This window comes from Coregonus lavaretus, assembly GCF_964263955.1.
Source record: "Coregonus lavaretus genome assembly, contig: HAP1_SCAFFOLD_2403, whole genome shotgun sequence".
Taxonomy (NCBI): domain Eukaryota; kingdom Metazoa; phylum Chordata; class Actinopteri; order Salmoniformes; family Salmonidae; genus Coregonus; species Coregonus lavaretus.
In genome coordinates, this window is record NW_028157176.1 from 1 (window position 1) to 23,731 (window position 23,731).

The window sequence follows — 23,731 nt, forward strand, 5'->3', positions numbered from 1 at the left end:
ACAGACGTGATACGCACCCCAAAGAGGAGGGCTCTGAGTATGGGTGGATGTGTCAGAGCGTAAGACTACAGACATATGAGGGGAGGGAGAGAGGGAGAGGGAGGAAAGACAAGGAGTTTTGGAGAGATGTACTCACGATCTGGACTCACACACAAATGCAAATGTTCATCCAAAAACCTTGGCAGAAATTATTAAGCCTACACATTATCTGACCCACACTCTGGACCAAGACCCCATGACACCCAGAATGATTTGTGAGGAGAGAGAGAGAGAGAGAGAGAGAGAGAGAGAGAGAGAGAGAGAGAGAGAGAGAGAGAGAGAGAGAGAGACAGAGACAGAGACAGAGAGAGAGAGAGAGGAATATAAGAAGTAGACGGGAAGGAGGAGGAAGAGGAAAACATTGCTCCATTACCCCCTTGTGTGACGGAGGGGAGGGAGGAGTTGGTGTTGTTGTTCCTGGGTAGAGAGAGAGGTCTGATGCCATTAGGGGTGGAGTAGAGAGAGACGCGACCACGAGGCAACGTTGTGTTCCTGGCTGCCGTGGCAATGGCAGAGCCTATAGGAGAGCGAAGCTCGGTGGGGGTCAAAGGTCTCAGGAAGCTGGTATCTATATGAACAGAGAGAGGGGCAGTAAGAGGGGTTAGAGAGAGAGGGGGTCCGATCCCATGGAGACAAGGTTCAAAGGTCATTCAGGTGAGATGGTAGGAGCCCTGGATGGAAAAACAAATGAATGAGTAAGTGGATACATGGTTGAATGAAAGATGAAGTCAAGGAAAGGAAGAGTGAAGTGAAAAGAATGGATGGTGATACGAAATTTATTTTCCATGAAAGATGGATGATTTAATGCCAGTGAGACCAAACTATCCAGTGTTTGAATGATCAGGGATGGGGTGAGTGTGGTGGAGTAAGGATGAGATGGATAGGCAAGGGTGATGGAGAGATGCAGGGGTATAGGTGTACAGTTTGTTGTAATGTGATTGTAGGAGGGAGAAGGGGTTCAGAGTGCAACACAGACAGCTTCAACCAATAGTAACAGTGTGCGGACTGATGAAAATAGTATTATGGGTAAGCTATGAGGTCATACAATAATTGACTGATGGAGAACAGACGTGACCAATGAGAGCTTTGGGTTTCATGAGGTTGGATGACAACAGAGATGGTGATAGGACAAAATGGTGTCATCGTTACCCCGGGTGTTACTATTGGCCCTCTCAGTGGCGAGGGCGGGTCTTGGCAGAGGTTGTCCCACCTGATATTGGCTGGGAGCTGTGTGAGAGAGAACTTTATTTTTTATCAGAGGATCAGACGTTCGGACTCAATGATCCATTATACATGTTTTTATTTCTCTGTTACAGCCTAGGTGAGTGGAGAGAGCAGGGTCTTTACCCTTGGGGGTCTGTAGGTTCTGGGTGACCTTAGCAGGCTGTTGGGGCTGGGCCTGAGGCTCTGGCTGGGGTCTGGCCTGTTGGGGTCTGGCCTGTTGGGGTCTGGTCTGTTGGGGCTGGGCCTGAGGCTGGGCCTGAGGCTGGACCTGTTGGGGTCTGGCCTGTTGGGGTTTGGTCTGTTGGGGTCTGGCCTGTTGGGGTCTGGTCTGTTGGGGTCTGGCCTGTTGGGGTCTGGTCTGTTGGGGCTGGGCCTGAGGCTGGGCCTGAGGCTGGGCCTGAGGCTGGACCTGTTGGGGTCTGGCCTGTTGGGGTTTGGTCTGTTGGGGTCTGGCCTGTTGGGGCTGGGCCTGAGGCTGGGCCTGAGGCTCGGGCTGGGGTCTGGCCTGTTGGGGTCTGGCCTGTTGGGGCCTGCCCTGGGCCGGTCCCCTGTGTCTCTCTTCGTTACGATGGGGGTTAGGCACAGGGGCTGCGGCGGAGGCGGAGGCCAGGGGAAGGGTGGGGGAGGGCATAAGCTGGGGGGAGGCATGGGGGAGGGTGGGGGAGGGTAATGGGAGGGGAGGGGAGGGGAGGGTGGGGGAGGCCCGAGGGAAGGTGGGGGAGGCACGGGGGATGGTGGGGGAGGCACGGGGGATGGTGGGGGAGGCACGGGGGAGGGTGGGGGCGTTACGGGTGATGTCCACGGAGGGAGAGGAGGCAATTCTGATCTGGTCTGCTCGTCCTGGAGAGAGGAGAGTAGAACATTGAGGCCATAGAAATATAATCTTATAGAACAGACAGTGCACCAAGGACAGGTCTTTGACACTGGAAAAAGAAGAGGAAAAATGTGAATGGCTTAGAGAAACTATAGAATCCATTGACAGATAAAATAAAAGAACCATAGAGAATAGATAGCAATGCTCCCTGATAACCAGGCTGATACGTGTTTCCGACTTGGGCTGGGGAAAGCTTATCCTGGACCTCAACCAGCACAAAACGGATATAAACCTTTACCTGGCATGAGGTTGATACAGAGGGTTGGATTTCAAAGGAGCTGAGCCCATATGGAGCAGTTTGCAGTGTAAAGACCGCGTTACTACACACAAACGCAGCTACCAGGCTACCAGGACAAGGACAACTGTGAGTGTCTGCTGTCCATAATGCATTTGTCTGTGTGCTTTTGGAGGACTGTGAACCATGAGGTTTTAACAGGGCTAGGGTTGATCCCCTAGTGTTAGGATTTTAACGACCATCTCTAATTGATTGTTCAATCCAATCAGGTACTTTACCTCGACTCCCATGGGGAGAGAAAAGAGAAAGAAAGGGAGAGAGAGAGAGAGAGAGAGAGAGAGAGAGAGAGAGAGAGAGAGAGAGAGAAGAAGGGGAATGTTGTAGAGGAGTAGAGAACATGACATTCCAGGGTTTTAGTGTCACTTCTCAAGTTTATGGCCAGGTAATATTGCTGCTACCACATTTAGGGCCAGGTGGAGGGGCTTTTGGGGGGTGGATGTGGTGTAGTTATGCAATAAACGTAATGAGTGAAAAGCACATCACCAATAAATGTATTGTTGTTATTAAAGACATGCTTCGGTACTTTGGCGACTAAGAAAGCATTTTCTAAACCTCCTGCTTTGGGCTGGATGTGTCACTGTGTAGTTCATACATGCATAATATATGAGCAGAATTATTGTCTCACCTCAATTAGCTAAGAAATCCCTAGTTTGAAAGTCACTGTTTTCTTGAAGCTGTGCCGTGCCATTTTCCTTACTTTTCCCACCATGTGGCCCAGCCCCCTAGCAATTCGAGTTCTAGCCAATGAGCTTCAGCCCTTCGAATTTGAGTGACAGCTAGCAAGAGGCCTGCCCAGAATTATCCAATGAGGTTGCAGGGCGTGCCAAACAGCTCAGTGGACATAGCAGAGAGAGAGAGATGCCGATTTTAGGTGCTAGTCGGAACGAGGAAACTCTGACATTTCCGACATGCTAACTGGTTGTAGTTATACACGTGCCGCGTTCAATGAATCAGCAAGTCAGAAATGTCAGAGTTCCCTAGTTCCGACTAGCATATGAACGCTGCAATAGAGAGAGCAATGACGTGGCGCACATATCTGGACAAATTTCACTTAGTAGGTCATTTTCGGGACCACTTTAGGCTCGTGAGTGCTATTTTCAGAACTGCTGTCTAAAATGTATACAAAAGTACTGGATAATCTCTTTAAGATATTTTAAGGGATGATGTTGAGAGCATAGTATCCTTTTTGTTGCTACTTTATCATGCAGACTGGATTGGACACCTTCTACACTGTAACATGCTACTTTATCATGCAGACTGGACTGAACACCTTCTAGACCAGTGGTATTCAAACCTCTTCAGTGGGTACCCCATTTTTTCCTGCATAATTTCTGGGGACCCCATTTTTTCCCCAAGAATTGCTCGCAACCCCATCCCACCCCAAATCTAATGAGTAGGGGTCACTAGGGGTCGTAACCCCGACTTTGAATACCACTGTTCTAGACTGTAATATGGTACTTTATCATGCAGACTGGACAAAACACCTTCAAGACAGAAACTTGCTGAAAGCAAAGCACCATGGGTTAAAATAATGATTCTAAATTAACAGTTGTGTGTAGAATGTTTTAAAAGTCTTGAAATCAACAGATGTGGGATACATATGGTATAAGATGCTGATGGAAACATGGACAACTGGATGGACAGAGAGTAAAGAAGTGAGACACAGATAGAGGAAGAGCGAGAAAGACGATTTACTTGTTTGTGGGACGTGACTGACGAGAAACACACTGAGTGAACAAGCAGCGCTTATGCAACGTGCTCAAAAGTTCAAAGGTCGTTCTCACCTGGACCAACCAACCACGTGGCTAGGCCATGCTGCCGTGGCAACCTACCTCCGCCTCCATGGGGACCAATTGTCTGAGGCAGTATTAGAACTTTTAGCCATCTTCTCCAGAGATCCGGATGAGGGGCTTTCTACTTACTGTACTTAGTGCATGCCAAATTACTCATGCAGCCAATCATAAAAGAAAATCCCTCTGAAATAGCATCCACCCACCCAGCCTTTCATTGGCTGCAGCCAAGCTGACTGACTGTTAAGCCGTCCTGTCTTGTCAGGGAGTAAAGTGTCTGTTTGTTTACCGGTTGGCTCGTTCTGCATCATAGGCATTGTGGGTCTTGGAGAGGACAGGAAGTGCTGTCTATTGGCTGAGGTTGGCGCTGAGGAACATAACAAACTTTAAGAACAACACACAATCTGTGGAGAGAAACGTGATGTCCTACTACAGGATATAAATGGTGAAATGGTGTCAATGCTTTCCTGAGGAAAAGAAAGAGACATGAAAAGTGTAAGATTGAAAAAGACTTCAAGGTCAAGAAGGAATAAGGTCAAGAAGGAATAAGGTCAAGAAGGAATAAGGTCAAGAAGGAATAAGGTCTAAAAGGAATAAGGTCAAGAAGGAATAAGGTCAAGAAGGAATAAGGTCAAGAAGGAATAAGGTCTAGAAGGAATAAGGTCAAGAAGGAGAGATCATGGGACATAGTTGCATGGCTCATTACCGAAGGTGGTCCTTGGAGCCATAGGGGTCCTGAAGAGGGTTCTGCCCTGGCTCCTGTTATGGACAGCTAAACAGAAGGAGGGGACAAACATCAACAGCTATCATCACTTTGCCAGCCTGGAGTTTCCCAATGTGGCTGCTGTGAGGAGGAATTACATTCCCAGTGTATTGGCTCTGTTCATTGTATTACAGTAGAGTATGTATGGGTTTAGTGTATTACAGTGCAGTATGTATGGGCTCAGTGTATTACAGTGCAGTATGTATGGTTCAGTGTATTACAATGCAGTATGTGTGGGTTCATTGTATTACAGTGTCGTATGTATGGGCTCAGTGTATTACAGTGCAGTATGTATGGGCTCAGTGTATTACAGTGCAGTACGTATGGGCTCAGGGTATTACAGTGCAGTATGTATGGCTTCAGTGTATTACAGTGCAGTATGTATGGGCTCAGTGTATTACAGTGCAGTATGTTTGGGCTCAGTGTATTACAGTGCAGTATGTTTGGGATCAGTGTATTACAGTGCAGTATGAATGGGCTCAGTGTATTACAGTGCAGTATGTAAGGGTTCAGTGTATTACAGTGCAGTATGTAGGGGCTCAGTGTATTACAGTGCAGTATGGGTTCAGTGTATTACAGTGCAGTATGTATGGGCTCAGTGTATTACAGTGCAGTATGTTAGGGTTCAGTGTATTACAGTGCAGTATGTATGGGCTCAGTGTATTACAGTGCAGTATGTGTGGGTTCAGTGTATTACTGTGCAGTATGTATGGGCTCAGTGTATTACAGTGCAGTATGTATGGGCTCAGTGTATTACAGTGCAGTATGTATGGGCTCAGTGTATTACAGTGCAGTGTGTTTGGGCTCAGTGTATTACAGTGCAGTATGTATGGGTTCAGTGTATTACAGTGCAGTATGTATGGGCTCAGTGTATTACAGTACAGTATGTGTGGGTTCAGTGTATTACAGTGCAGTATGTATGGGTTCAGTGTATTACAGTGCAGTATGTATGGGCTCAGTGTATTACAGTACAGTATGTGTGGGTTCAGTGCATTACAGTGCAGTATGTATGGGTTCAGTGTATTACAGTGCAGTATGTATGGGCTCAGTGTATTACAGTGCCGTATGTATGGGCTCAGTGTATTACAGTGTAGTATGTATGGGTTCAGTGTATTACAGTGCAGTATGTATGGGCTCAGTGTATTACAGTGCAGTATGTATGGGCTCAGTGTATTACAGTGCAGTATGTATGGGCTCAGTGTATTACAGTGCAGTATGTATGGGTTCAGTGTATTACAGTGCAGTATGTATGGGTTCAGTGTATTACAGTGCAGTATGTATGGGCTCAGTGTATTACAGTGCAGTATGTATGGGTTCAGTGTATTACAGTGCAGTATGTATGGGTTCAGTGTATTACAGTGCAGTATGTATGGGCTCAGTGTATTACAGTGCAGGTTGTATGGCCTAAATTAAGTACAAAGATGATTTAAAAAACATTGACAGCCCTAGCAAGCATTTATCTTGCTGATCACATTAACGTTACCATCATAGGCAACATGTGTGTACAGTAGACAGGTACACAGTGGCTGTCATCTTCTCTGGTCACCTGGAATAAACCCTGTGGTTATCAGAAGGAAGATTAGGTGACTATAACATGGAATTAATGATGATGAAGTCCTGTCGGCAGAGTCGTAATTCAGACGTCCTGTTAAAATTATTTCAGTGCTGGTTCCTCAGAACAGGGTTCAGTGAGGAGGGGTGAAACAGAAGTTTCGGAAGGGAGAGTGATAAATCATCATGTCCTGTACAGTCTTTGACCAAACCAGGAGCATGTGTGTATGTGCGTGCGTGTGTATGTGTGTGTGTGTGTGTGTGTGTGTGTCTATTGGCTTACCGTGACGAGGAGGGAAGAAGGCCCGTGGCATGTTGGCCGTTTTCTGTTAGGAGAGGGAAAGAAAGAGAAAGATGAGGGAGAGAGAGGGGGAAGGGGTTACGATAGCGAGGTCAGCCATGATACTGTATCCTATGATCACTGAACATGACACAACAATGATAATATGAAGAGCTACCTACTTCACTCATTTACTTCACTCAATCCAGTCAGTGTCTGTCTCTCTCCTCTCCTCTCCTCCTTATCTGGCTATGGTCCTATCTACTGGTCTTGGCTATGGCTAGCTGCTCATTTTGCTTTTTTCCACTAAGGAGCAGGATGGAAAGAAAGAAGCTCCATGCATCTCTAATATTACACTGTAGACCTACTAAAGACAGACTATAGCACACTACAGACTAGAGTGCACTACAGATTAGAGCACACTACAGACTAGAGCACACTACAGACTAGAGCACACTACAGACTAGAGCACACTACAGATTAGAGCACACTACAGATTAGAGCACACTACAGACTAGAGCACACTACAGATTGGAGCTCACTACAGACTAGAGCACACTACAGATTAGAGCACACAACAGATTAGAGCACATTACAGATTAGAGCACACTACAGATTAGAGCACACTACAGACTAGAGCATACTACAGATTAGAGCACACTACAGATTAGAGCACACTACAGATTAGAGCACACTACAGACTAGACCACACTACAGACTAGAGCGCACTACAGATTAGAGCACACTACAGACTAGAGCACACTACAGACTAGAGCACACTACAGATTAGAGCACACTACAGATTAGAGCACACTACAGACTAGAGCACACTACAGATTAGAGCACACAACAGATTAGAGCAACCTACAGACTAGAACACACTACAGATTAGAGCACATTACAGATTAGAGCACACTACATATTAGAGCACACTACAGATTAGAGCACACTACAGACTAGACCACACTACAGACTAAAGAGCACTACAGATTAGAGCACACTACAGACTAGAGCACACTACAGATTAGAGCACACTACAGACTAGAGCACACTACAGACTAGAGCACACTACAGATCAGAGCACACTACAGATTAGAGCACACTACAGACTAGAGCACACTACAGATTAGAGCACACTACAGATTAGAGCACACTACAGACTAGAGCACACTACAGATTAGAGCACACTACAGATTAGAGCACACTACAGATTAGAGCACACTACAGATTAGTGCACACTACAGATTAGAGCACACTACAGATTAGCACACACTACAGATTAGAGAACACTACAGACTAGAGCACACTACATATTAGAGCACACTACAGACTAGACCACACTACATATTAGAGCACACTACAGACTAGACCACACTACAGATTAGATAGAGCACACTACAGATTAGAGCACACTACATACTAGAGCACACTACAGTTTAGAGCACACTACAGACTAGAGCACAAAAGCACATTACAGACTTACTAAGGTAAACCACAAACTTTCTACAGCACTCTCACCGCAGAAACAATGCACATTCACTAAAGCAAGAGTAATGAGTGCAGGACGTACCACAGGCGTCAGAGGGGTCCTTGGTCTGTAAGGTTTCTGCATGGCCTTCTCTGAAAAGACAACCACAACACAAAAATAATGATTAACTGGAACTAGTAGAATACATGTTACTGGTATTGGACCATAAGGAATATATATAGAAAACATGTGATATGTGTAAGATACTGACAGACTCAGTGCTGCATCCATTTTGGGATGAGTTTGAAGGGGGAATGATTTGAACGATGCACCATGGAAGGAAAGAGAGGAAGGGTTTAAGTGACGTACCCATGTTGGTATTGTGGATGACTGGCTTGCTCCACACTCCGCTGCGTTCCTTGTTGTTGGGTTGGACACCGAACTCATAGGCCGTGTTGGGCTTCAGGTTGTCGATGACCATGTCGCTGGTAGGGCACATCTGTTGAGTCCACTTCCTGTTCCTCTCACGGTAACGCACCGTGTAGTGCCTGTGTCAACACAGACAGAACACAACATTGTTCATTATCACACATTTTCATCAGTAGTTTTAGAACATTGTGTATTGTGTAGTGACTGTGTCAACAAACATAGAATTGAATAGAAATGTCAGACATTGTGTAGTAACATGGATATTACAGCCTGATGGCACAGTTTCTAGGGACTAATTTGTAACACAATGGCTTGTTATGAGCTGTGACAGTCTGTCCACCATTTTGTGTCAGTGACTGCCATGAGTGTCAGTGACTGCCATGAATGCAGAGCTGTAAGTTCTAGTTTCCTGGTTGAGAAGTGCTGTGCAGGCCAGGGTCGTGTGCGACATTATAGTATTTAAAAAGCCAGTAGGGACTTTAGAGTGGGCTGTGAGCAGAGCAGGGTGAGGTCAAGCTTTCCAATGGGTTTTCCAAAGCTCCTCTCTCCACTGAGAGAGAAGAGGGGAAGTTTAGAGAAGTACAGTTGGTTGATGTGTAGGATGAGGATCACTCCACCACTACTAAACACCTGTGCCCTCCCTCTACTGCCTCCCTGGGGGAACAATGTGTTGCAGTTATACCAGATGTTTAACGCTGTCTGTTGTGTATGACATACCGTAAGTGTGAGTTTGAGTGAAATACGTCTTTGTTTTTCTCAAGCTGTGAAAATAATCTCCTTAGTGTGGTGGGACTCGCTGTGTGCTTTTTGGCCCATCTGAGCACCCTTACTGCCCTGTGTCTCTGTAGACAGAGAGCAACATGACGAACCAGCACTGGAATGGGAACAACATGAACCTCTGTAGGCGGGCTGGGACGTGGGCTGTGTACCCATAACCCCCTCACTGGCTCACTCTGCTGAGCGTGCACGTTTGTGCGTCCTTACGTGTGTGTGTGTGCTAACTCACCCATCCTCCAGGCAGTCGTTCATGATGTTCCCCTCGTAGGGCGTCTTGAGGAAGGTCCCCCAGGACAGCATCACCGAGGTGGGGGTCACGGACCCAATCACCAGGTGCAAGGGCTTCTCCAGGTTCACCTTGCCTGGGGAGTCACAGGGGTCAGAGTTCAAAGGTCAACCTCGTCAGATTCAAAGCAATGGGCATAAATAAGAAAAGAGTCAATGTAATCTATCAAATTATTACTGGTAACACTTAGAGTTGGTGCATGTGCAGTACCTGTGCACTGTTTCTTCACATCGTTGACTGGGATGGGCTGGACAGCAATCAGATACTTGGGCTCCGCATCTGGAAGAGAGATTCAGGGTTTAGCCCTGCTAGCAGAAGAAAGGTTGTTAATGAATGTCTCTGAAGTTGATCGCTCCATAGCGTTGAATTTGCATGTTCTCATACGTTACCTGACCGAACATTCCAGACAGGAACAGGAAAAGCTGTCTTGAAAAGGAGGCTTGAGGGTGAGGTGTGTGTGTGCAAGCATTTACATGTGTTTAGGTGTGTGTGTTGTAAGGGTGTTGGAGGAGTAAAAGTGAGTCTGCACAGATGTGTTCTCTGTCAGTGATGCATAGAATCAAACTATGACTAAAACGTGAAGATAAAACACATGTGTGCCAGAGCACTCTACCTCAAAGGCTCAAATATTTTTATTCCTATGGAAGACCTGCATGGCATCATTCACAGTTCATGGGGCATAATCATGCAATCATACATAACATACAAAACACACACACACAAACGGCTCACCGATCTCGGTCTCGTAGGGCAGTCCGTTCTCTGGGAGTTGGATGAACTGTTTAGAGAACATACTGCTGCCGTAGCCCAAGATGTAGCCCTCCAGCTTGGTGTCACCGTTGGGACGGACAAACTTCATCACGATGGTGTCACCTGTAGCGTTGATCCTCACCTTCATGTTCTGACGTCTCACTGGGGGGAGAGGAGAGTATACAGTAGTCAGCATGGTGGGCACACACACATGCACACACACACACGCACACACACACACACTGGGCACAATGTATGCCTTTCCTCCTAGACTACAGATACAGACAGAGTAGGCTTTGAATTGGACCAATGACAGTTCTACGACTGGCTTTGTTTACATATACAATGTGAACAAGAAGCTAATTTGCAAACAGAGGGCTTGTGTTTATGTTACGGCCCAAATTGTTTTGTTGGATGATACATCACAATAATCGATTGCAGACACACACACACACACGTACCCACGCACCCACCCACCCACGCACCCACCCACCCAAGCACACACACACAGTACTGGTTCTGGTTTCACTGGTGTTTACTGGTAGTAAACAGGGACTGAAGCTTGGGGTGTGACTCGTTTCAGGAAACTAGACTTATGTCGCACGTCACAGGAGAGGCATTTGAACATAAACATTACTTTTTTATCAAAATGCGTTTTTGGGGCAGAAATGCCTTCTGGAACATGTAAACTTTCAATGCCTTAAAAACAAACTTGTATGCCATCTGTAAATAGGAAGATTTTTATTATTTATTATGAGCCTAGTTGGTTTAGCCACGGAAAAAGACAGGAACCTTCCTGCTAGCCATGATTGGCTGAGATAATGGATGGGCTGGACATGCAGAGAGATGAGTTCGGATTGGTCTGCTATGTAGCACGCTTCTGTCTAACATGAGCTGCTCAGAATGTGTAGGTAATCCTTTCTAACGCGTCCATCCATGTTTACGGGTAAGAGAGTCTAGCTAGCTGCATTCTCAGATATTATACGTTTCTAATTATGTCAGAAAATAATTTAATAGCAAGTTAAATCGTACTGTTAGCTAGCTAGCTAATGTTAGCTGGCTGGCTGGCTCGCTAGCTAACGTTACGTGTGTGATCTGTGTAGTGATATTATTTTAATCTCAGAAATCCATTTGCATTGCTAGTAATGTTTTTTTTTTTTCAAGGGGGTAGATCATTTTAACATTGCAGATAGATTGTAACTTCCATCAATGTAATTGTCTGCATCACTTCCAATCCCCCATGTTTTTATATATATACATATATACATACATACACATACATATATACACATACATACACACATACATATACATATCCTTTAAAAAAAAAAAATCCCCTTTATTACTTCCCAACCCCACCACCCTTTCCCTAATTGGTGTAAACTAGTGAACAACAATGCTTAGGCCTCTACTTCCAGCTTATACTTACTATATACATTTTATGGACACAGTCAATTTGATAATAATTATATTTTGTTTGTTTTTTCTCCCGAACTTCTACTCTCAACCTCTCCGATCATTTTCATGATGTCCATCCGGTTTGCTTCTATATGCATATCTTTCTAACTGTGCTCTTTCACAAAAGCTCCCAACCTACAACCTACAGTGGGGAGAACAAGTATTTGATACACTGCCGATTTTGCAGGTTTTCCTACTTACAAAGCATGTAGAGGTCTATAATTTTTTATCACACTTCAATGGTGAGAGACGGAATCTAAAACAAAAATCCAGAAAATAACATTGTATGATTTTTAAGTAATTAATTTCCATTTTATTGCATGACAGAAGTATTTGATCACCTACCAACCAGTAAGAATTTCGGCTCTCACAGACCTGTTAGTTTTTCTTTAAGAAGCCCTCCTGTTCTCCACTCATTACCTGTATTAACTGCACCTGTTTGAACTCGTTACCTGTATAAAAGACACCTGTCCACACACTCAATCAAACAGACTCCAACCTCTCCACAATGGCCAAGACCAGAGAGCTGTGTAAGGACATCAGGGATAAAATTGTAGACCTGCACAAGGCTGGGATGGGCTACAGGGCAATAGGCAAGCAGCTTGGTGAGAAGGCAACAACTGTTGGCGCAATTATTAGAAAATGGAAGAAGTTCAAGATGACGGTCAATCACCCTCGGTCTTTGCCTCCATGCAAGATCTCACCTCGTTGAGCATCAATGATCATGAGGAAGGTGAGGGATCAGCCCAGAACTACACGGCAGGACCTGGTCAATGACCTAAAGAGAGCTGGGACCACAGTCTCAAAGAAAACCATTAGTAACACACTACGCCGTCATGGATTAAAATCCTGCAGCGCACGCAAGGTCCCCCTGCTCAAGCCAGCGCATGTCCAGGCCCGTCTGAAGTTTGCCAATGACCATCTGGATGATCCAGAGGAGGAATGGGAGAAGGTCATGTGGTCTGATGAGACAAAAATATAGCTTTTTGGTCTAAACTCCACTTGCCGTGTTTGGAGGAAGAAGAAGGATGAGTACAACCCCAAGAACACCATTCCAACCGTGAAGCATGGAGGTGGAAACATCATTCTTTGGGGATGCTTTTCTGCAAAGGGGACAGGACGACTGCACCGTATTGAGGGGAGGATGGATGGGGCCATGTATCGCGAGATCTTGGCCAACAACCTCCTTCCCTCAGTAAGAGCATTGAAGGTGGGTCGTGGCTGGGTCTTCCAGCATGACAACGACCCGAAACACACAGCCAGGGCAACTAAGGAGTGGCTCCGTAAGAAGCATCTCAAGGTCCTGGAGTGGCCTAGCCAGTCTCCAGACCTGAACCCAATAGAAAATCTTTGGAGGGAGCTGAAAGTCCGTATTGCCCAGCGACAGCCCCGAAACCTGAAGGATCTGGAGAAGGTCTGTATGGAGGAGTGTGTGCAAACCTGGTCAAGACCTACAGGAAACGTATGATCTCTGTAATTGCAAACAAAGGTTTCTGTACCAAATATTAAGTTCTGCTTTTCTGATGTATCAAATCCTTATGTCATGCAATAAAATGCAAATTAATTACTTAAAAATCATACAATGTGATTTTCTGGATTTTTGTTTTAGATTCCATCTCTCACAGTTGAAGTGTACCTATGATAAAAATTACAGACCTCTACATGCTTTGTAAGTAGGAAAACCTGCAAAATCGGCAGTGTATCAAATACTTATTCTCCCCACTGTACTTATTATTTATTATGGACACAGTATGCTCACATTATTAGTTATCTTGTTATTAGTTGTTGTTAGTTGTTATTAGTCCCATCCTTCAACTCCATTCAACACCTCCCATCTATCTCTTAACACCATCCATATAGGATTTCTATTTGCCATATATTTTTCAACTGTACTGTGATAAAATTCTGAACCTTTCTATTCTCATTGTTTCTACAGATTGTGAATTGAAAATAACAATTTTTGCTAAAAGTATTATTATATTATTGATCGATTGACTATGACTTTTCAGATCACCCAGTAATGCTATCTGCAAGGTTAGCTCCATGTCACGAACGTTATGAAAAGCGGACCAAGGCGCAGCGTGGTAAGCGTACATACTTTTATTGAAGTACACCACACGAACAAAACAACAAACGAAACGTGAAGTCCTGGGTTAAACACAAAACCATACGGAACAAGATCCCACAAAATAACAGTGCCAAACAGGCTGCCTAAGTATGGTCCCCAATCAGAGACAACAAGCAACAGCTTCCTCTGATTGGGAACCACCCTGGCCAACATAGATATACACAAACTAGAACACAAACCTAGAAAACTAAACAATGAAACCTACACACCCTGGCTCAACATATAATAGTCCCCAGAGCCAGGGCGTGACACTCCAGGTAAATATTGCAATCCTTTAGCCATTCCTGGACCTATGTCCAAAAACAAGCTACAAATGGACAGTACCAAAACAAATGATCTAATGATTCTGTCTCTTCGCAGCAAAATCTACAGAGCTGGGAAGATTGTATCCCCCATATAAATAACATTCTATTGGTAGCAAGAATTTTATATAATAATTTAAATTGAAAGATTCTAAGTTTTGAATCCGGTGTCATTATGCGTATCAGTTCATAAACACTATGCCATGGGATCGGTACATCAAAAATCTCTTCCCAACTATTTTGCAATCTATATGGGACGGCTGTCAATCCTTTGGTCCTTAAATGAAACTGGTATACTTTTTTATTTATCACAGTTTTTCTTAACCAATTATGTTCTTTAATGCAAGGCCGACAGACAAGTTCCTTACTTTCTCCCCCTTCCACTTTCCTCTTCCATTTTTGCGGTAAGGCTGCAATTATTTGGTTGTAATTTTGGGTAGAGCAGACATTTCCATGTTTTTGTTAGCTGCATGTGCGACATAACTCCACCAGTTCTACCGATGATATCATTTAAGAAGATTATACCTTTTTTAAACATTTTGTCCAAAAAATGTTTTTTTTTCAATTAGTATATTTGAGTTCAACCACAATATTTGTTGCATTATATGTTTTGTCGTTTCTGGAGGTTTAAATTGAAATTGCAACCAACTTTCTATGGCTTGTTTTAGAAATAGTGATATTTGGGAGATTATTTCCTTTTCAAATAACTGAAAGTGAGAGGTTGTAATCTGAATAAATGGAAAAAGGCCATTCTTGAACATTGGGTGAGACAATCTTACTAATTTGCTAGAGAACCAGTTCGGATTTAAGTATAACTTTTGTATGACTGAAGCTTTTAGTGATAGGTCTAATGCTTTAATATTTAATAATTTCTGTACTCCGAATTCATATTCATTATATAAATTGGCCCGTTTAATTTTGTCTGGCTTGCTGATCCAAATAAAATTGAATATTTTTTTCTCATATAATTTAAAAAACTGTTCGCTAGGCGTAGGCAAGACCATAAGCAAATAGGTAAACTGGGATAAAGAGTTAATCAGGGTGATTTTTCCACAAATTGACAGGTACCCACCTTTCCATGGTAACAAGATCTTATCTATTTTTGCTAACTTTCTATTAAAATGTATTGAAGTGAGATCATTTATTTCCTTTGGGATATGTATTCCAAGAATATCCACATCACCATCAGACCATTTTATTGGTAAACTACATGGTAATGTAAAAATTGTATTTTTTAGTGATCCAATACATAATATAGTACATTTGTCATAATTTGGTTGTAATCCAGAGTGGTTAGAAAATGTATCTAGATCCTCTATGAGGCTGTGGAGGGATTCTAGTTGTGGATTTAAAAGGAAACATTAATCATCAGCGTACAATGACACCTTTGTTTTTAAGCCCTGGATTTCTAATCCCCTGATATTATTGTTGGATCTGATTTTAATAGCTAACATCTCGATGGCCACAATAAATAGATATGCCGATAGTGGACAACCTTGATTCACTCCTCTTGACAGTTTAACATTTTCTGAGAAATAGCCATTATTTACTATTTTACACCTAGGGTTACTATACATGATTTTGATCCATTTTATAAGAGATTCTCCAAAACTGAAATGCTCCAGGCATTTATATATAAACCCCAGTCGTACTTTATCAAATGCCTTTTCGAAGTCTGCTATGAATAGCAGGCCTGGTTTCCCATATTTTCCATAGTGTTCTATTGTTTCCAATACTTGCCTTATATTATCTCCAATGTATCTTCCATGTAAAAAACCTGTCTGATTAGAATGAATAATATCCGACAATACCTTTTTAATTCTATGTGCTATACATTTTGCTAGAATTTTTGCAGCACAACATTGAAGTGTAAGGGGCCTCCAATTTTTTAAATGGACTGGATCTTTATATTTTCCACTTGTATCCTGTTTCAGTAATAATGAGATCAGACCTTCTTCTTGAGTGTCAGATAATCTACCATTTACATAGGAGTGGTTAAAACATGCTAATAACGGTCCTCTTAGTATATAAAAAAAGGTTTGGTATACCTCGACTGGTATGCCATCCAACCCTGGAGTTTTCCCGGACTTAAAGTCTTTAATTGCATCCAGAAGTTCCTCCTCTGTAATTTCACCTTCACATGAGTCTTTCTGTATGGCTGTTAATTTTACATTATCAATAGAGAAAAAATCTCTACAATTAGCTTCAGTTAGAGGAGATGGAGGCGACTGAAACGAAAACATATGCTTAAAGTATTTTGTTTCCTCCTTCAAAATATAATTTGGTGAATCATGGGTGACTCCATCAATTGTAACCAGTTTCATTAAATTATTTTTGGTAGCATTCCTATGTTGAAGATTAAAAAAGAATTTGGTGCATTTTCCCCCATTTTCCATCCAGTTTGCTTTATTTTTATAATATATTACACTTGATCTTTCTTGAATAAGTTTCTCAATTTCTTTTAGTTTTTCCTCTAATTTATTCTGAGCCTCTATGTTACAGTTTTTATTGCCATCTATCTGTTCTGTTAGACTTTCTATTTCCTTTGTTAGTATAAACCATTTTGACCTAAATTGCTTTTGTTTTCGAGATGAGTACTGAATTGCATGGCCTCTAAAGGCACATTTAAAGGCGTCCCATACAATAAGGGGATTTGCTGTACCTATGTTATGTCGGAAAAAGTCAGTTATAAATTCCTTTGTCATAGTTAAAAATAAATTATCATCCAATAGGCTTTGAATAAATTTCCAATATCCTCGCCCACGTGGAAATTCAGTAAGAGTAATGTATATGCCAATTATATGATGGTCCGAACGCATTCTGTCCCCTATCAACACTTTTTAAACTTTTGGTACCAACGAGAATGAGATAAGAAAGAAGTCAAGACGACTAGCTTGACTGAGTCTCCGCCATGTATATCTCACTAGATGGTCCTCTGTAGCTCAGCTGGTAGAGCACGGCGCTTGTAACGCCAAGGTAGTGGGTTCGATCCCCGGGACCACCCATACACAAAAAAAATGTATGCACGCATGACTGTAAGTCGCTTTGGATAAAAGCGTCTGCTAAATGGCATATTATATTATTATTATATTATTATCAGGGTATTTGAGCCTCCATATATCTACTAGTTCTAATGTATCCATGACATTCACGATTTCCTTAAGAGCATGTGGGTGATTGTTTGTGGTGTGATTTCCTTTACTGTCCATTGAGCTATTTAAAACGGTATTATAATCCCCCACCATAATAATATTGTCTTGAATTGCTTGCAGGGTTGATAATTTATTATATATATTGTCAAAGAAGTGTGGATCATCATTATTTGGTCCGTAAAGGTTAATGAGCCATATCTGTTTATGGTCCAATAACATATTTAAAATAATCCATCTACCTTGCGTATCTATTTGGACAATTTGCACATTCGAATCGAAATTACTATTAATTAATATAATCACCCCATTTGAGTTTCTTTGCCCATGGGAGAAGTATATTTGCTATTTTGGACCATCAGGCTTCTGATGTCATGTAGCCTGTCATTTTTGTGGTTATACTTTTTCATAACATTTACATTTACATAACGACAATAACAAGTTTGATGTCGGACAACAATAGAATGTTCATGATGTCACTGCGACAACTGTCTACAGACATGTCAAAAGATGTAGTATAAACAAGCCTTTAATCTTTGGCTGTTTAGTACACTACCGTACTCACTCTGTTTAGCACATGGCATCACATGTGAATCCTTAAAAAGATGGGTGGGGCTAAGGCTTAAGAGGGTGTGAACGATGTTGAATGGGTGTAGACAAAGAAGAGCTCTCCAGTAGGTACACCAAAACATTCAAGGGCCATTTTCTCAAAAGTGGGGTTACAAGTTGATCAACTTTCAAAGCAGAACTATTTTCCCATTGTTCCTCAACTGTAGTTATGATAAACCATTTTCTAACTCTGAGTCTCTACTTTTATCCAATGTAAAAAACACAATTTCAAATGTTGCTACTTAAGACTGAATCAAGCCGGTTAGTCACATATTTTACTTCATTGTGCTGTATGTGCATTTTGCAAACTAAAAAGTTAAGTTGAAATTGTGGAACATGCTTTTGAAAAAAGAAATATGTGTCACGATCGTCGTTAAGAGAGGAGGACCAAGGCGCAGCGTGATGAACGAACATGTTTATTTATCATTAGCGATAAACACGGACAGTAAACAAAAACAACAAACGATTCGTAACGTCCTAGGTAACATAGACCAACACGGAACAAGAACCCACCAACACAAAGGGAAAAACAGACAGTTTAAATATGGCTCCCAATCAGAGACAACCAGCCAACAGCTGACACTCGTTGCCTCTGATTGGGAGTCACTCAGGCCAACATAGAAATAAACAAACTAGAACTCCCAACATAGAAATACACCACATAGAAAGAACACACCCTGGCTCAACATATAGAGTCCCAGAGCCAGGGTGTTACAGTACCCCCCCCTAAAGGCGCGGACTGCGACCGCGCCTCAACTAGAGCAAAACAGGGGAGGGCTGGGTGGGCATTCCTCCTCGGCGGCGGTTCTGGCTCCGGCCTTGCCCACCACACTCCATTAAACCCCCCATAGCGCCCCTGGTCCGGTCTGGCCCCGCTGGCTGGAGCCGAACTGGACGTAGCAGGAGCGGTTAGCTTCAGCTCCGTAGTGGAGCAGTTGACCGGTACCTTACCAGGCACCGGTGACAAGGGCACGGGTTGTGCTGGACTGACGACGCGCACCCCTGGCTTGGTGCGGGGGGGTGGACCGGGCTGACGACTCGCACCCCTGGCTTGGTGCGTGGGGTAGGAACGGGCCGAACCGGGCTGACGACTCGCACCCCTGGCTTGGTGCGTGGAGTAGGAACGGGCCGGACCAGGCTGACGATGCGCACCCCTGGCTTGGTGCGTGGAGTAGGAACAGGCCGGACCGGGCTGGCGACGCACACCGTAGGCTTGGTGCGAGGAGCAGGGACAGGCCGGACCGGGCTGGCGACGCACACCGTAGGCTTGGTGCGTGGAGCAGGGACAGGCCGGACCGGGCTGGCGACGCACACCGTAGGCTTGGTGCGAGGAGCAGGGACAGGCCGGACCGGGCTGGCGACGCACACCGTAGGCTTGGTGCGAGGAGCAGGGACAGGCCGGACCGGGCTGGCGACGCACACCGTAGGCTTGGTGCGTGGAGCAGGGACAGGCCGGACCGGGCTGGCGACGCACACCGTAGGCTTGGTGCGAGGAGCAGGGACAGGCCGGACCGGGCTGGCGACGCACACCGTAGGCTTGGTGCGAGGAGCAGGGACAGGCCGGACCGGGCTGGCGACGCACACCGTAGGCTTGGTGCGTGGAGCAGGGACAGGCCGGACCGGGCTGGCGAGATGGATAGGAGACCTGGAGTGAAGAGCTGCCACAACCCGTCCTGGCTGAATGCCTACCTTCACACACTCTGTGTGAGGCATCAGCACAGGACGTACAGGGCTGTGTACCCGTACTGGCATAACAGCACGTGACACTGGCGCAGGATATCCGGGACCGAGGAGAGGCACTGGAGGCCACGAGCGCTGAGCCGGCACACTCCGTCCTGGCTGCATGCCCACCTTCGCACAACACGTGCGGGGTGCTCGCACAGGACGTACCGGACTATGCCGGACCACTCGTGGCACAGTACGCAGCTCCGCATACCCCGGAACCTGACCAGTCTCATGCTGCCATGCCTGAGTACGGGGAGTTGGCTCTGCTCTCCATCTAGGCTCCGCCAACCTGCCTTCTGGCCCCCCAAACCCGGTGGCCTCCTCTCCAAATCGCCCTGTGGCAGCCTCCTGCTGCCCAGCCGCCCATGCCGTGTGCCCCCCCAAAAAAATTTTTTGGGGTTGCCTCTCGTCCGTCCGACGATGACACTGCTGACGCCGCTGCTCCTCTCTCGCCAGGGCCTTAATCCTAGCCCATGGCCCTTTGCCCCCGAGCATGTCCTCCCAGGACCACGATTTGCCCACCTGGGCCATCGCCAACCTCTCCATCTCCTTTCCCGGCGCTTCCTCCCATGTCCAGTCTGCCTGCTCCTGGACACGCTGCTTGGTCCTTGTATGGTGGGTTCTTCTGTCACGATCGTCGTTAAGAGAGGAGGACCAAGGCGCAGCGTGATGAACGAACATGTTTATTTATCATTAGCGATAAACACGGACAGTAAACAAAAACAACAAACGACTCGTAACGTCCTAGGTAACATAGACCAACACGGAACAAGAACCCACCAACACAAAGGGAAAAACAGACAGTTTAAATATGGCTCCCAATCAGAGACAACCAGCCAACAGCTGACACTCGTTGCCTCTGATTGGGAGTCACTCAGGCCAACATAGAAATAAACAAACTAGAACTCCCAACATAGAAATACACCACATAGAAAGAACACACCCTGGCTCAACATATAGAGTCCCAGAGCCAGGGTGTTACAATATGCACACACTGCCAGCAGCCGCCAGAGACAAAGAGGTTGGCCAGAAATGAGGGGAAACTATGGTTTTGATAAATAGCCTCAGGCTTTGTGTGTTTTCTATCAAAACTGCATTTGTTTTGTTTCTCCCTTAATATTTCAGATCAAACAATGAGGAATTGGCTTTTGCTTTGGCTCCAAGGAGGGGGGTTTCCAGTGTATGAAATATTAGGAAACTTCAGACTGCGTTTATCCAACTCCAAAACAAGCAAACATTGTCCCAGTCACCTAACAACCTGGTCCAAACCCCAACCGTTTGGTCATTCTACACCAGGGACTATTAGGCTTATCTGAATTTCCAGTTTGAAATGACTGGATGTTTATAAATGGACAGAGTCATAACCCCAATCATCTACAGTGCCTTCAGAACGTTTTCATACCCCTTGACTTATTCCACAATTGTTGTGTTACAGCCTGAATTCCAAAAGTATTTAATAAAAAAAATCTCACCCATCTACACACAATAACCCATTTTATTGAAAATGAAATACAGAAATATCTCATTTACATAAGTCTTCACACCTTTAAGTCAATACTTTGTAGAAGCACCTTTGGCGGCGATTACAGCTTTGAGTCGTCTTGGGTATGTCTGTATCAGCTTTGCACATCTGGATTTGGGGATTTTCTCCCATTCTTTCTTGCAGATTTTCTCAAGTTCAATTAAGTTAGATGGGGACAGTGAACAGCAATCTTCAAGTCTTTCTACAGATTTTCAATGGGATTCAAGTTTGGGCTTTGGCTGGGCCAATCAATGACTTTCACATTCTTGTTCTGAAGCCATTCCACCATTGGCTGTATGCTCGGGGTCATAGTCCTGTTGGAATGTACATCTTTGCCCCAGTCCAAGGTATTTTGCACTCTGAAGCAGGTTCTCATCAAGGATTTGCCTGCATTTGGCTCCATTCATTGTTCCATCTATCCTTACCAGTCTCCCAGTCCCTGCTGCTGAAAAGCATACCCATAGCATGATACTGCCACCACCATGCTTCATAATAGAGATGGTAGACGGATGATGAGCTGTGCCTGGTTTTCTCCAGAATTAGCACTTTGCAAGCCAAAGTGTTAAATTTTTGTCTCAGACCACAGAATATTTTGTCTTATGATCTCAGAGTCTTTCACGTGCCTTTTTGCAAACTCCAGGCGTGCTGTCATGTGCCTTTTTCTCAGGAGTGGTTTCCGTCTAGCCACTCTCCCATAAAGCCCAGATTGGTGAAGTGCTGTTGAGACTGTTGTCCTTCTGGCAGGTTCTCCCATCTCAGCCAAGGAACTCTGTAGTTCAGTCAGAGTGGTCATTGGGTTCTTGGTCACCTCCCTGACCAAGGTCCTTCTTGCCCGGTTGCTCAGTTTGGTCGGATGGCCAGCTCTAGGCAGAGTCTGGGTAGTTCCATATTTTTTCCATTTCCAATGATGGAGACCACTGTGCTCTTGGAAACTTTCAACACTCTAGAAATGGTTTTACACCCTTCTCCATATATATCTTGGCGATCTACGGACAGTTCCTTGGTATAGTTTCTGCACTGACATGCACTGTCATCTGTGGGACCTTATATAGACAGGAGCGTTTCTTTCTAAATCATGTCCAAACAATTGAATTTACCACAGGTGGACACTACAAATCAAGTTGTAGTGACATCTTAAGGATGATCAAAGGAAATTGGATGCACCTGAGCTCAATTTGGAGTGTTATAGCAAAGGGTTGTGAATACTTATGTAAATGAGATATTTCTGTATTTCATTTTCAATACATTTGCAAAAGTTAGCAAAAATCTATTTCACCCATTATGAATGCAGCAAAATGTGGAATAAGTCAAGATGTATGAAAACTTTCTGAAGGAAAGTGTGGAAGCTGTTCACAGCCAAGCCACAAGAACAGATGAGACTAGAAAGGAATATTAGCCAACAATAACACAGATAAGGAAGGAAGAGGATTTTGTCATCGTCTTGGATACAGGCAGTGAGGATTAAGAATGACGGATGAACATCTTAAAGTTCAAACATCTTCAAAGTAACAGAATGTTTAAACTGACCAAAGCTTTTTCACGGTTACCACTGACTTACAGTTTGAGGACCATGTCATCTGATATTAATCTTCATAACAACAATGGAGGTCAAAGGTCAACAATGCAGATCACATGACCAGCTGGCAAGAGGAACCAGGAGCTCCGAATGCAGTGTGATCACCTCCGGTATTTTAGACACAGACACAGACACACACACACACACACACACACACACACACACACACACACACACACACACACACACACACACACACACAAACAAACACAAACACCTAGGCCTGTACTGAGGGAAGAGGGCAGCAGACCTGTAGATAGCCATCTGTAATCATGGACCTGACCTTACCAGCACCCTGTTATTTGTAAAGAATAAATACTTCAGTTGAATGTACCAATTGACTCTATGACCTTGATGGACCACATGGATAGGGCATGCCTTTGACCACCAAGGGCCAGAATTACTAAGCATTTGCACTAGGTGAGAAGTTCACACCTATAGCAACAACATATTACTAAACAATTGTGTTACTATATATGTTACAACACAGGTATGAGAGAAACGTAATGTAAAATGTTTAGATAAAACGATTGAGATAGCTAATTGGCTCTTCATCTGAGAAAATGTAGTCCACATGTTGTGATAGGGACACAGTGTGTGCAGTGTGCTTCATACTCTGTTCCAGGTCTCAGCAGCTACGCTCATTTATTTAATCATGCAATAGATCAAAAAATCATACATTCTTTCATAAATGTCATCTGAATTTTATTAGAAAGTGATATCCAATGCACATTTC

At 44.2% G+C, this 23,731-nt stretch overlaps 1 protein-coding gene across 1 annotated transcript in view; it reads right to left on the reverse strand.

Moving 5' to 3' along the window:
* Positions 1 to 412: 412 nt before the first annotated feature.
* LOC311125712 (uncharacterized protein) overlaps positions 413 to 23,731 on the reverse strand; it is a gene marked incomplete at both ends in the record, with an annotated part of 51,697 nt that continues 28,378 nt past the window's right edge. The window contains 11 exons of the mRNA XM_084199743.1: positions 413 to 607; positions 1,387 to 1,438; positions 1,784 to 2,103; positions 4,512 to 4,589; positions 4,929 to 4,994; positions 6,820 to 6,862; positions 8,387 to 8,436; positions 8,654 to 8,832; positions 9,720 to 9,852; positions 9,987 to 10,055; positions 10,509 to 10,688. Of these exons, the coding sequence (XP_084055869.1) occupies positions 413 to 607; positions 1,387 to 1,438; positions 1,784 to 2,103; positions 4,512 to 4,589; positions 4,929 to 4,994; positions 6,820 to 6,862; positions 8,387 to 8,436; positions 8,654 to 8,832; positions 9,720 to 9,852; positions 9,987 to 10,055; positions 10,509 to 10,688 (1,365 nt within the window). The remainder of the gene's footprint in view (positions 608 to 1,386; positions 1,439 to 1,783; positions 2,104 to 4,511; positions 4,590 to 4,928; positions 4,995 to 6,819; positions 6,863 to 8,386; positions 8,437 to 8,653; positions 8,833 to 9,719; positions 9,853 to 9,986; positions 10,056 to 10,508; positions 10,689 to 23,731) is intronic.